The 13,065-nt window shown below is 34.7% G+C and overlaps 1 protein-coding gene across 2 annotated transcripts in view; it reads right to left on the reverse strand.

Annotated features, from left to right (window-relative positions):
- Positions 1-13,065, reverse strand: part of Rspo3 (R-spondin 3) — an 81,371-nt gene that overhangs the window by 36,220 nt on the left and 32,086 nt on the right. For both annotated transcript variants that reach the window (XM_047557039.1, XM_047557040.1), the window contains exons 3-4: positions 12,725-12,871; positions 7,796-7,993 (exon numbers count right to left, since the gene is read on the reverse strand). In XM_047557039.1, the coding sequence (XP_047412995.1) occupies positions 7,796-7,993; positions 12,725-12,871 (345 nt within the window). The remainder of the gene's footprint in view (positions 1-7,795; positions 7,994-12,724; positions 12,872-13,065) is intronic.

Consider the following 13,065-nt stretch of genomic DNA (forward strand, 5'->3'; position numbering starts at 1 on the left):
CCACAGCCACAGGCTGCACCTTTAACCCCACATAGGCATCTTACGAACACATTGTAGTACATCAACATGGTGGTTACAAGAAAAATGCATACATTTGCCTTGAGACCAAAACAAAACATAGGCAAAAGTATTTTATTTATATTTAAAAATTTCTTTGCAAATGTGTCAACAAACTATAATGAAGAGTGCAGCTACTGGCAATACTAATCATGAAGATGGAAACTGTCAATACAGGTAGTTGCTGCAAGCAAGCTGATCACCAGTGGTCATTAATTTGTGGAACAACATAAACCACGGTACTAACATCTAGAATATGAGGCCCATGATGAAGGAGCCCTTTGTCTTTCTTGTTCTCTGTTACTTCCTCTGCACCTTAACATGCTAGCACATAGCTGGTGCTTTAATAAATATTTGTTGAGTGGATGAATGTCTCTTGGCCTCTCATTTTTATTTTTTTTTTCTTATTCTATCCTTTACAAATTGGAAAGTACAATAGAAATAATATTCTGTACATCTCCTGTGTCAACCACTGACTGTGTGTTTACAAAGGTAGAGACACTAACTCCCAAAGAGATAGTGCAAACATGGAGCAATCATATTCATCTAACTGCAAACAAGAGAAAGACCTTTAGGGTAGTTTGCAACAATGGATGCAATTCTCATCTGTTCCCCCAGCATGCCTAGCACCTAAAATACTGTCCCAGTTTCTCCTGCCAACAGGTGTTCTTCACCTTTTGAATCAGGACTGGCTTTGCCACTAGCATAAACTAACAGAAGACTGTGGAAGTAAAAGCATGCCAGTTCTAAGTTTAGCTTCAAGAAGAACCACTTTTGCTCTCCCACCTGGAACCCTGTAGACCCCCTCAGCATCTTGAGAGAAATAGGGTCCGGTTTCCTCAGTCCTCAGCCATCCAACCACATGAGGGAGCTGAGATCAGAATTACCCAGGGGATCTCAGCCTACCTTGCCCAGTCACAGATTGTTTAATGAATGGTGGTTCACTGGAGTCTCTGTTTTGAGGTTAATTGTTATGCAGCAACCAATCTTCATGCACAGGATCTGAACAATATCAAGATTATTATTGTTTTGTGGCTGAAGGATGCTTCATATAGCATAGCTAGTACTCTATTCAATAACCTGACCACTGTGTGTTATGTTAAACACTGGTTTAAAAAGCATTGACTATTTATAAACATCACAAAAAAAAAAACTCAGAGAATATAGATGTTAGCAAAGATCATTTCTGATTATAAGGATTAATTTAGAACAGGGATGCAGAGGTACATACCATTATAGTAGGGGAAGTCTATAAATAATTTTTCTACTACCATAGGAAGGAAGGGATTATATGAGTAACAATAACACTCATGAATTTCCCACAATTAATAATAGCTACCATGAATTTTGTTCACCATTAGTTACATCCCCAAATTTATATCCCCAAATCTTAGGGAGCCTACAAAATGGAATGATTCAAATTTGGTCTTACTTATAAACAAATAATAACTGCTGGTTGAGATATAAAAATTGATGATCATAGCCAGGATTGCAAGGCATGAAATAAGAGGTCTTATTTTCTACAGAGTTTTTTGTATAACACAGAGAAGTTCAAGAATATACAATGGTGTTATAAAGTGTGTTAAGAGGCAAGAAACCCAGTTATTGTCAATTCACTTTTTTCCCCTACATTCATCCAGGGATGACTGCAGTCCTTCTGCTTCATTATGACAAATATACATATAAAGGATTTTGGTTTGGTTTTCAACCCACACAACCAGGCAACAGAGAATCCTCACACAGATACTGCCAGGAAATACCAATATGAGAGGAATAAGAAGCTGGGGCCTATTGCTAAAGTTATAAATGTTTTTATCTACATGGATATTAAATTCTGACACATATCCAGGAAGTTTTCAAGCTGATTTAATGTTTCAGTGATTAAGGTGGAGTTGTTAGGAAAGAAAAAGGAGTAAAAGTTGTGTAATATGGTTAAGGAGAAAAACTAAAGAAGGGAATGAGCCAGATGTGAATATATCTGAAAAGGATCTGAAGGTGAAGTATTTTTTTATCAGGATCTTTGGAGATCAGTAATGCCTACATTCTTTCAAAGACGATAGGACACTTGTGTTATAATTAAAGACCTAATATTTGAAATAGGTTGTACCACACATAAACTGTAACCTTTCAATCAGTAACAATAATACTCTAGGTCTGGTTCTCATATTTGAAAAATTTAGACAGTTGATATTTTAAAGTGTTATGTTGAACTATATAGAACTGCTAATATTTAGATCATTTAAGACCTACCAAAAAAGGCAGCTGCATATAAAGCTGACCTTGTAGAACGACGGAGTAGAATAGTGGTAACTACAGACTGGGAAAGGTAGTGGGGAGGAGGGACAGAAGCAAGTTAAATGAGGGGCACCAAAACACAGAGCAGAGGAATTAGTTTTGCTTTCTATAACATAGTAGGATAAGTATTGGTTAAAACAATCTATGGTAGATATGCCAAAATGATCAGAAGATTGCAAAATTCCCAACAAGTAAAAATGATGCATGTTTAAAGAGATGGATGTGCTTATTACCTGATTTAATTATTATACCATGTACACACATATCAAACTATAATGTACCCCATGAAGACGTACAAATATTATGTCTCAGTAAAAGAGACAGCTGCATGTGGTTCTACTTAATGAGACAGAATTATGAAACAAGAAATGGCTGTAGTTACATAATGAATTTTGTTGAAGAGAAAGCTTAGTAGTGATGAAACAACTAGGCGTCCTCTCCACTGGGGACATTAAATGAAAAATTGGGCTTAGTTTTTAAGAGGTAATACATATATTTGCATTCAGGAATATTTCTCTAAGAGTGAAGTTGTTATTTATTACAATGGAATGCCTTTCTTGAGGGTTTTAAATAGGGTTGCATTTTTTTATATGACAGGAATATTTTAAATTAAAATATTATTAATTTTAGTAAAATTGATTGTTATATTTCTATTGTGGAGCAAAACATCTGCCTCTGTTCCACCATCTTGTCCTAGTTACCAAGGCTTCCTACGAAATGCAGGTTTTCACTGGTGGCAAGTGGTCTTCTCCAGAATCCAAACAATCCAAAAAATATATCAAAGAAATTGTTGAGTTTACACCACATGTTCTTATTCTTGGTACTATTAGTAGTTAATGATTTTTCCTGAGAGTAAAATCACCCCTGGTTGATAACCATAGTCTCTAATGCTATTTTATCTGACCTTTATATTTTATTGACATTTCTCTGATTTGTGTTGAAGTGTTAGCCTAAGAATAGGTGTGAGGAAACAGCAGAAAGTTTCATCCTTCAGTGATTAAACAGAAGGAGTGTCTTTAGGCAGCTGGCCTTCCATGAAGTACGAACTGGGAAAGGGCAAAATCTAAATTCTTCTTCAAACTAGTTGGCATCCTATAATTTTCAATGAATAAAACCATCTATTTGACTTTTGATGAATTGTTCTGGAAATCTTGGTTGCGTATCTGGTTTTGAATTGAATTACTACTTAATATAATTTCTTCCTGTAGTAAATTCAACTATAAGTTCACTGGAGTAGTTACAAAAATTTAGGAAGCAAACTATAGGACAAAGAAATAAACCTAGGAACAAATAGACTCACCATTGTTTTCTGTTAGATTTTTAAAAACTGATCTTGTTGTAATTTTAAATATAGCATTCATAATAAACATAATGCATATTTATAATGCTGATATTATAAGTTAACATGTAAAATCTTTCCTTCACATAAAGCTCAGTAGAATTACTATACTTAATTTTGGGGAAGTACATAAAGCAACCAACCCATAGTATATTAAAATGATACAATAATTCCCATACTTATTTGTTCCCTGGAGTGTCCTTGGAAATTTTATTTACTTTATTTTAATGTCCTTTTTCAGTTCTAAGATGGGAAGAAAACTACTTCATATTTTTAACAAGAAGGTAGACCCCAACTGTATTTTTTCCATGACTCTGCTCTCTTATTTCTATTCCAAGATCACCTACTACTTGTAATTAATGAGGATCTTCACATATTACCCATGAATGGAATTTCTTTAATTCTTGTGAATTCCCCTAAAAGCAATCTGTAGGAAATTCTCTTCAGTAAATTAGGGGAATGAGAAAATAACTAAAAAAATACTAGCCCTCCTTTATCACCATCACACACACAAACACACTTCTGCATCAAATGCAGGCACACATGCATCTCCTGGTTTCACTGTTTCACTTCTCTTATCTGAGATGGTTACACCCAGTAGGTTGACAACCATTGAAAGTATACTTTCTCCTTCTTTACTTCCATTTCAATACATCGTTTTAATACCTACATGGTATTTGTATGTTGACTTGAATAATCTCTTCAAATATATCTCACATATTTTTGGTATTTCAAACATATAATTCAGTTAAGTTTAACTTTTTATTTAGGCTAATAATTGATGAAAAAGTTAAGGGCTGCTTAAAGGTAGTATGTTAGGCAAAGGAAAATATATCTAAATGGTACATTATAAACAGCACATTAGATTAAAATTGGATTTGGGAGTAAGAAAATTACATTTACCTCCTCCAATTCACTTACTACTGCTATTCCCAGCAACAGAAGAAAGGTAGGAAAGAAAATTGTGTACACGATTTTGCAACCTATCTTTTCAACAACATGTATTAACTGAAAAACATCTTATGGCTAGGATAGCCATTCTGTTACTAGAAATTCTTTTCTTCTATTCAACTTCTTCTTTGTGCACATTTTGGAAAGTCATTTCTGGTTCTTATCACTCTTCCCTAGGGACTCTGCCTTTGGCAATTATAACATAGCAGAAAAAATCCTGAACACATGCTCCATACCTAGTCCAAATGAGTTATCTACCTCTGTCTATTGTTAACCTCTTGAGCAGGGATCATAGAGGTAAGTTTAAATTTTAGGCTAAATTTTATAATAAAACCCTTAACTTTTATTTTACTCACCAAATGAATCTTCCTGTTTTATGACTCTCATTAGTATTTAGGAGAATTCAAATAATAAGATATTTTAGGAGAAATGTCTTTATTATTTTATTATGTCTATTTTTTAAATTGCCTAAAGGTTTTTAATGCTTACATAATTAAAATAAGAAACATCAGATGATATAAAAATTAAAAAGAAATTAAGGTCTTCTACTTTATTCGGCCTGATGATATTCTTCTTTCCATGCATATTTGTGGTTCTTACCACTAAGATGATAAATTCAAGACAATAACTAGATGTTTTATTAGACTGTATATGTAACATAAATTTATATCACAGCTTAAATAAGGACTTGCATGATTTTTTGTTTTGATGGAATTCTTTATATAGTTGAAATTGTGGGATGTCCAAAGGTCATAATTACTTATCTATTTGGTTTCTCTGTGTTCATATAGGATATTTGACAAGTAAACCTCATAGAAAGAAAGGTTTAAGGTTAGGGAAATAATGAATGAAGGGAGAAACAGATTTTTTCCTACTTTAAGTTTCTAAACTACTTAAAATAGTTCTAAACAAACACATTGAAAGATGAATAAAGGGTAAGTAAAAGTGAAGCTAGATCTAGAATTTAATTATAAGGGATCCACATTTTCTATTGGTTATTCTATGCATTATTAAATTTCAAAAAGAATGAAATGCCTGGGTTTTTCTAATTGTATAAAGTTCTCTTGTAAACGTAAAATGTCACTGTATCCTCAGAGGCAATAAGAGAGGATTTTTAGGGCCAAGTCTTATGTCACAGGTTGCTATTTCAAATGCCTTGCGGCATTATTTATCTTATCAGTTGTTCATTTTAAGACCTGACATTTTCAATGTTAATGTTTAAATCAAGTGCCAGCAAAATATATTAGAAGACCACATTCTTAAATAAAGGAAATAAAATGTGACTAGTGTCACATTTTAATTTTTTCAATTGGATAATCTTTTCTTAAATTTGAAAAGTAAATACTAATACTGATTAGTACTGTAGAATCTTTGTGGAAAGAATATGAGCAAAGACCACCTGTAAGTCATTAGAGTTCAAGAAAATTTAGTAAACATAAGTAAACATAGGGCTATGGGAGCACACACATAGTAGAGTGATGAAATATTTGACTTCCAAATCCAACTTTTAAAATCTAAGATGTTTTAGATTAATTGGTAACAAATGCCAGAAAGGCCTTTTTCACTAGCCAACTTCTATTCCTGAACCTAAATTTTAATCAAAACCTCTCACAAATTTACAAAAGTTTGAAGTTCTTTTTAAAATACCCCATGTGTTCAAGAATTTTATCATGTTAACTACTTGATTACAATGGTAACAATAGACTATACATTCTGATGATGGCCATTTTGTTTTGGTATAATGAAAGGTGCTTTGCAAAGCACAGGTGACTCCAAATCCTTTTTATATGAACAATGCTCATGTGGGCATAGAGCCCTCCACGGTGTTCCATTACACTTGGTTCACACATGTATAAATTCTTGTAGTTCATGGTTTTGTGATCACCTATTCAAATATCTCAACCTTTCACTGGACTTTGAATATTCTCCCAGAGACAGCACCCTCTGACAGTATTCTATTTAAATAGGAATCCCTACAGCTAGTACTACCTGTGGCCATGAAATGAGAATTTAATAAAATATGCTGAATGAATGAATGAAAGAAACTAAGGAAGTTCAATTCCAGAGTCAGACTACTCCTTACAAGAAGCAATTAGTTGAAAGGATCATTCACAGGGTCACCAGATAACTACCAATAGTTACCTAAAGATATACAACATATTTGCAGGAAGTTGTACTGTCAACATGAGTGAGAAAGACAGGAAATGATATTTTAAAGTCCAGCAATTGTGATTCTTCTAAATGGAAGTTTATTCACCCTCAAGCATCATAATATACAGTATATTTGTCCTTGGAACTCATAAGATTTCAGAACAAGTCCTTGCATGGTTAATATTGATCTAATAGGTTCTATAATCTAGTATATACAGTTAGCGTAACAGGCAAAAATCAAACAAACAAACATAGAACCCCAGATAGAGCATCATTAATAGTTGTGCTAAACTCATAAAATACAACATTGGTAATTTAATTCAGATGTAATATAGGTATTAAAATACTTATATGTTTAGGGCTGGGGTTGTAGCTTAGTGGTAGAAAGCTTGCCTAGCATGCATGAAGCACTGGGTTTGATTCTCCCCAGCACTGCATATAAATAAATAAAATAAAGGTCCATCAACAACTAAATATACATATATATGTATATATATATTTAATACATATGCATATATATTTAGTATATATATATATATATTTAGTGTATGTATATATTTATATTTGTTTAGTTACAAAAGTTTATAGCCTAATTGCACTATTTTGATTTGTATGCAAGGAGGGAAGGAATAAGTTGTTGTTGCTGTCTCTTTGCCGTGGTATTGCACAAAATGGCATCAGACATTGTGTTTTGAGACTTCTCAAAAGTTTTCTAGGCACTAGGAAGGTGGAGGAAAAATAATTACCCAGATGCTTATAATATAGCGTTATGCACCACAATTCAATTAGCACATTTCTATAGTAGTATAACATTCTGACATCAGGCTCCCGTTTTTAAAATAATCTCATCTCTATTCTATAATGTAGAGTCTTTGCTTGTACACACTGTAGGGTTTTAGACATGAGTAATACGGACAAATGTTTCCTAAGAAATACTTAATGCATGAAGTAAAATATGCATCAAATTATGAGGATTCAAACATTTTGTGAGTATGACTGTACCTCGTTCTCCCTTCTGACACTTCTTTCTTTGCACTGTACACTTCCTTGTCTCACTTGTAGGTGGACACAGATTACCCTTGGCTGAAGGATGCTGTATTATTTCTCGGACCCGTGTTTCAGTCCCTCTTTTAAAGCCACATGTTTTTCCTTTCTTCATGCATGGACTCCAAGGGCTCCATTCACTGGCCTCACAGTGCACTGAAATAGAGCAACAGAAACAGTCTCAGTTGGCTTACAACCACTGTCACGATTGTTAAGAAAGATTTGCTTCCATCAATTCTTGCCCAAATTCTGAGGATAAAGCTTGCAGATCAAAGTGATGCAAGATCATTAAAGTATACATTTGAGAATGGGAAAGGCAGAAATAGAATGCTTTCAGTTTTTTCTAATTATTAGGTAAATTCATTCTTGCACCAGATTTACTTTTTGCTCTAGATTTGATTAACCCAGTAGTAATATAGTTAATCACAACTAATCAATGCTTTATGATTTCCAGAGAACCCCTCCAATTATCTATTGACCCTGACCAGAACTCGAGAGAAGTTGTGATTATTTGCTAGAGAATTTATTTTCAAACTTCAGTATGCATCAGAATTACCTGGAATGTCTGCTAAAACACAGGATGCTGGACCCCACAGCTCAAGTTTCTGATTCAGTTGTCTGGCATGGGGTTGTGAATTTGCTTTCCTAACAATATAGGTGATGCTGATTTGCAGATACTGGAAACAGCCTTTGAAAACCTCTGTGCAATAGAATGGTTGAGCAGAAAATGAATCCTGGTCTTTGATCTACCTTCACTGCCTTTCTTAATTCCTGCAGAAGAGCACTTAAATATTGTCCTTTATTACTGGGTATGGTTCAGGCATATCAGCATCTATTAAGGGAATTCTGTGTCAATTTCAGCTGATCACCTGCTTAATAGAATGAACTTAACTGGGTGATCCCAAAGAGAAACTGAGTTACCATTTCTTAACGTTTTGGAGATTTGTTTCCTTTTTTCTTTATGTAGTATTCATGTCTTTTCAATAATGACTTTTCCAGGTTTTAGGACAGATATTTGCACTTTTAATAAAAAGAAACATTTGATAACTCTATTCTTATATTTATAACCATAAAACTTCCTAACTTAATAACAACTGAAATAGTTTCCAAAAGTCACACTTTCAGATGATACAATCCATGCCAAGTTTTCTAGAAAACTCTTCTGCCTTAAGGAATCCTTATTTTAGAGCAGAATGCTCTTTGGTAACAACCTCAAGACACACAACCTAGTTGGACGTGGTGACATGCCTGTAATCCCAGCTACTCTGGAAGCTGAGGCAGGAGGATTGCAGGTTCAAGGTCAGTCTGGGCAAATCAACAAGACCCTGTCTCAAAATAAAATTTAAAGAAGGTCTGGGGTTTAACTACGTGGCAAATGCCCCTGGGTTCAATCCCCAGCACTGCGCCCGTGCATGCGTGCGTGCACACACACACACACACACACACACACACAAACACAACCTAAATATTTTATCAATTTAAATCCATTCATCATACATTTCTCACAGGATTTTTCAGTCCCTTTCAGGTACCTGAAGGCAATACAGAGTTAAACAAAAGTGATTACATGCTAGATACTTGAATTTAAGTTTTTGTGAACTTGAGCTTTAGTGAACCACTTTCAAATTAGTCTTCATGCTCAATTATATCACCATAATTTTGGTTAAAAAATAGAACAACTATTAATAATATTATAATCATTTTCCAGTTATGATTATCTTCCAGCATCCCATCTCAAAATTAACCATTTAAAAAGTACTGGATCTTTAATATATAAAAGAAAAATGTCTCCAAAAATGAAAGTGGAAAAATTGCAAAGGTTGTTAGCTCTAATTTTGTTGGGTACTCATTTAATGCCATGATTAAGAGGACTACATTAGGAAACATTATCTAATGCACAAATGACCCAACCTGGGTTTTCTTTTATAATAGCAAAGATGGTAAAGACAAGTGTATATACTTAGCCTTCAGAAAACCAGATTAAAAAACATTACAACATGAATAAGTATTCTTAGAAGGTGAATGATGCTAAAAGTAAAATTATAATGACAGATTTTGATAATTCCATTGGAAGATGTATATTCAAACAAATGAGGTTAGATAGTGAAAAGCTCTAATAAGACCATAGAGTTAAAAGCCATGAGAAGAGAATCATTTTTTTTTCTGTAGGTAGAATAGAATAAACCTATATTAGCATCCAACTATTTCAAGAAAAATGGAAACTTTGGAGGAAATGCTAAAGACAACAAAAAGGTTATAGTCAGGTTATTAAATGAACAATGGAGGACTTTAGCAATATTTGGTTAATAGATAGTTGAGAAAAAAAAAGAATTACTCGGTTTCTGTGTTTCTTATATCTTCTGTCTTAAGAATAATCTCAATGTTGCAAATCTCCAGCTATTCACTAATGAAGCAAATGTCTCAAAAAACAGTAATGAGCTCCCCCCACCCCCTGGAAATGGTTATGTTGTGGTTCACCATTAGTCTTGGACTAATGGTCCCAAGAAGGGTATTCTGGAATTGGGAGGAAAATCAAACTGGACATCCTACAAGTCATGACCTTGTAATACCATTTCGTTTTTGCTCCATTTGTTACTGACCAAATGCATGGTTCCGCAGAGAATCTAACAAGGATATTTTCTTCCCTCTGTGACTACTAGAGCAACTCCACTTCTTCAATGAGGATGACAGAATGACAGCAAAGAAAGGAAGCAAATAACTGGAGCACCAACTGGAAAGAATGTTCTCATAAAATTGGGTCCAGTGGATGTTTATGCTTATTTTGACCTGAAACCACAGGGAATGTATAGGTAGTGACAGAAGACTTTCACCCTAGCTCCACATCAGGGCAGTATTTTCTTTGATTTTGACCTTTCCACTCAATTTGAAATCTAGGTAGGGAGCCAGTGACACAATTTTTAGATTTTAGCATAAGGAAAGACATTCTGTTTGGTAGCCAGTGGGGAGCTAAAGTTAAGATACCAATTATATCCCTGACAATATGCAATATGGCCTGGAGGTTAAGATTTCAGCTCTCTGGGTTCTGGTTTTCACAGTTGTTAAGGGAATAGGCTTTCATATTCTTCTGTATAGTGAACTAGGTCATCATCTTTCCTGAAATTCTGGGGCAAGCCTATATGTGCAGTGACTGTAGGCCAGAGGGCACCTGATGGGAGACAGCCCTTATGAACAAGCAGCAAGAGCCAACCCTGAACTAAAGTCTCTGGTTTGCACTGCTATTGTGTCCTAGGTCATTTGTACCTGCAAAACGAGCCAGATGAAGTAAATGGCCTTTAGACTGCTGGTACCTATTTTAACATACAAGCCTCCTAAATTTGTGTTAAAAAAATAGTCTGGTTCTACAGTAGTATAAAACTAGTAAACATTAAAGGTTAATCCAACAGTGCCAAATATTAAAAACTTTTCTTGATAAGAAAAAACTTTTCTTGATAAAACCTTTAATGGAAATAGCACTTGAAGACAAAGTTCTACAGCTTCAACCACTAAGAAATTTTCAATGTGGATCATTTTCTCTGGGTAAAGAAACCCCACAAACTCAGTAATTCATCTTGAATTTCTGTCCTTGAGTATTCCACAACCGTGTTTCCCATTTTTTTTTTTTTTTCCAGTTTGGAACTTATTACCTCTAATCATCAGCCCTCAGGACCTGTAAAAAGGTCAACCTGAAATCCTTCCTCATGGACCTCTTACACTTTTCTTTTTCTAAGTTGTTTTCTGTGATTTTATTGAGAAGAAAAAGACTTAATCAAAAAGAGTCATGAACTGGTTCAAGATTGTTATTTTCCAGATGCTTCTGTGGTTACCTTTAAAACATCATCTATTTGCTTCAAACCATTTGCATTCAAATCAAATCACTGAATCAAAATTCAAATCATTCAGAAATAAAAGTTCTGTGGAGGACCTGAAATGGTTAAACCACCACCTTATAGTTACTGCTCCAACACTTAAATTCTGAAGGGTCTGTGCTGCGGCCCCAGGGCTGCCCTGGAGACTATCTTGTACTGAATCAGGAGGGCTGTTGTGTGCACATGCCAACCTCAGTGCAGCATCAAAGGTTCCTGCAATTCTTGCCCAGGGGAGTTTGAGCTTTCCTATGCTGTTTTTGCATTTGTTTTAGCATCTGCTCCCCAAGTGTTCATCAAACTCATAGCTCAAGTAGCTGCACAACATTTAAAAGAGGGAAAATATAGCCTGACAGTGATCTGTTATTTAGACAAACAACTTGTCTCAGAGACCTCCTCTCTAAGAAATTCAGCCTGCAGTTAATCAGACCCTGGGACTGTCTCATTTTGTCAGTTTGAGTAAGTCCAAAATCCTCTCTTTCTCTTTTTCTTTCTAAATACCTGTGCAAGCAGAACATTGAAGCATCAATGGACTATATCAAGAGAAAATGTTCCCTCCTTGGAAAATGACTTTGGTTATTGGTTGAGATTAGACCTATGTGTTTTGTGAAATTCTTGCTTTGAGGTGGTAATTACTTCAAGATTCTCTCTCTTTCTCTCTCTCTCTCTCTCTCTCTCTCTCTCTCTCTCTCTCTCTCTCACTCTCTCTCTCATTCTAAGTAAAACTTTATTAAGTAATGATGCAAAATAAATCTACAATGATCAGAATAGTTGAAACATATGAACGGTCCTTAAGAAATAATGAAGTACTCACTGGATAGAAAATGTTACTGTGATACAGACTGGGTAATGCTATGGGAGCATCTTTAAAAATAGGATCTTTGTAAAGAAGGTTGGAGAGAGCCTTTTAAAAGACAGCTGCTCAGGCTTTTGTGAGACTGAACTTTGAGAAGCACCTTCATGGAGAATGACTCTATCATGTGAGGTGTTTCTCATCATTCTAAATTTCAGAGGTTCTCCTCACCAATACTGACGCACTCCATGGTGTGGTTGTTGGCTTCCAACCCTTCTGGGCAATTGTCAAGGCACTTTCCAAGGTGTAAGTAAAATCCACTTTTACACTTTGTGCAGAAATTTTTGTTGAAACATGTATCGCAGTCAGCCTTGCATTCTGAAAGAGATAAAAGAAAATAGAAATATGCTTTTATGTTTTTTTCATAACTATTGTTGGATCATTTTCCCAGGCACATGTAATTTTGTATCAAACACACACTTGGGGTTCAAATTTATTTTACTAAACTGAGTTAAAGATTCCTCTACAGTCATTTAGTTGATGTGTATCAGTTGTTGATTTAATATCACTGT

Source organism: Sciurus carolinensis, chromosome 7 (assembly GCF_902686445.1).
Source record: "Sciurus carolinensis chromosome 7, mSciCar1.2, whole genome shotgun sequence".
NCBI lineage: Eukaryota > Metazoa > Chordata > Mammalia > Rodentia > Sciuridae > Sciurus > Sciurus carolinensis.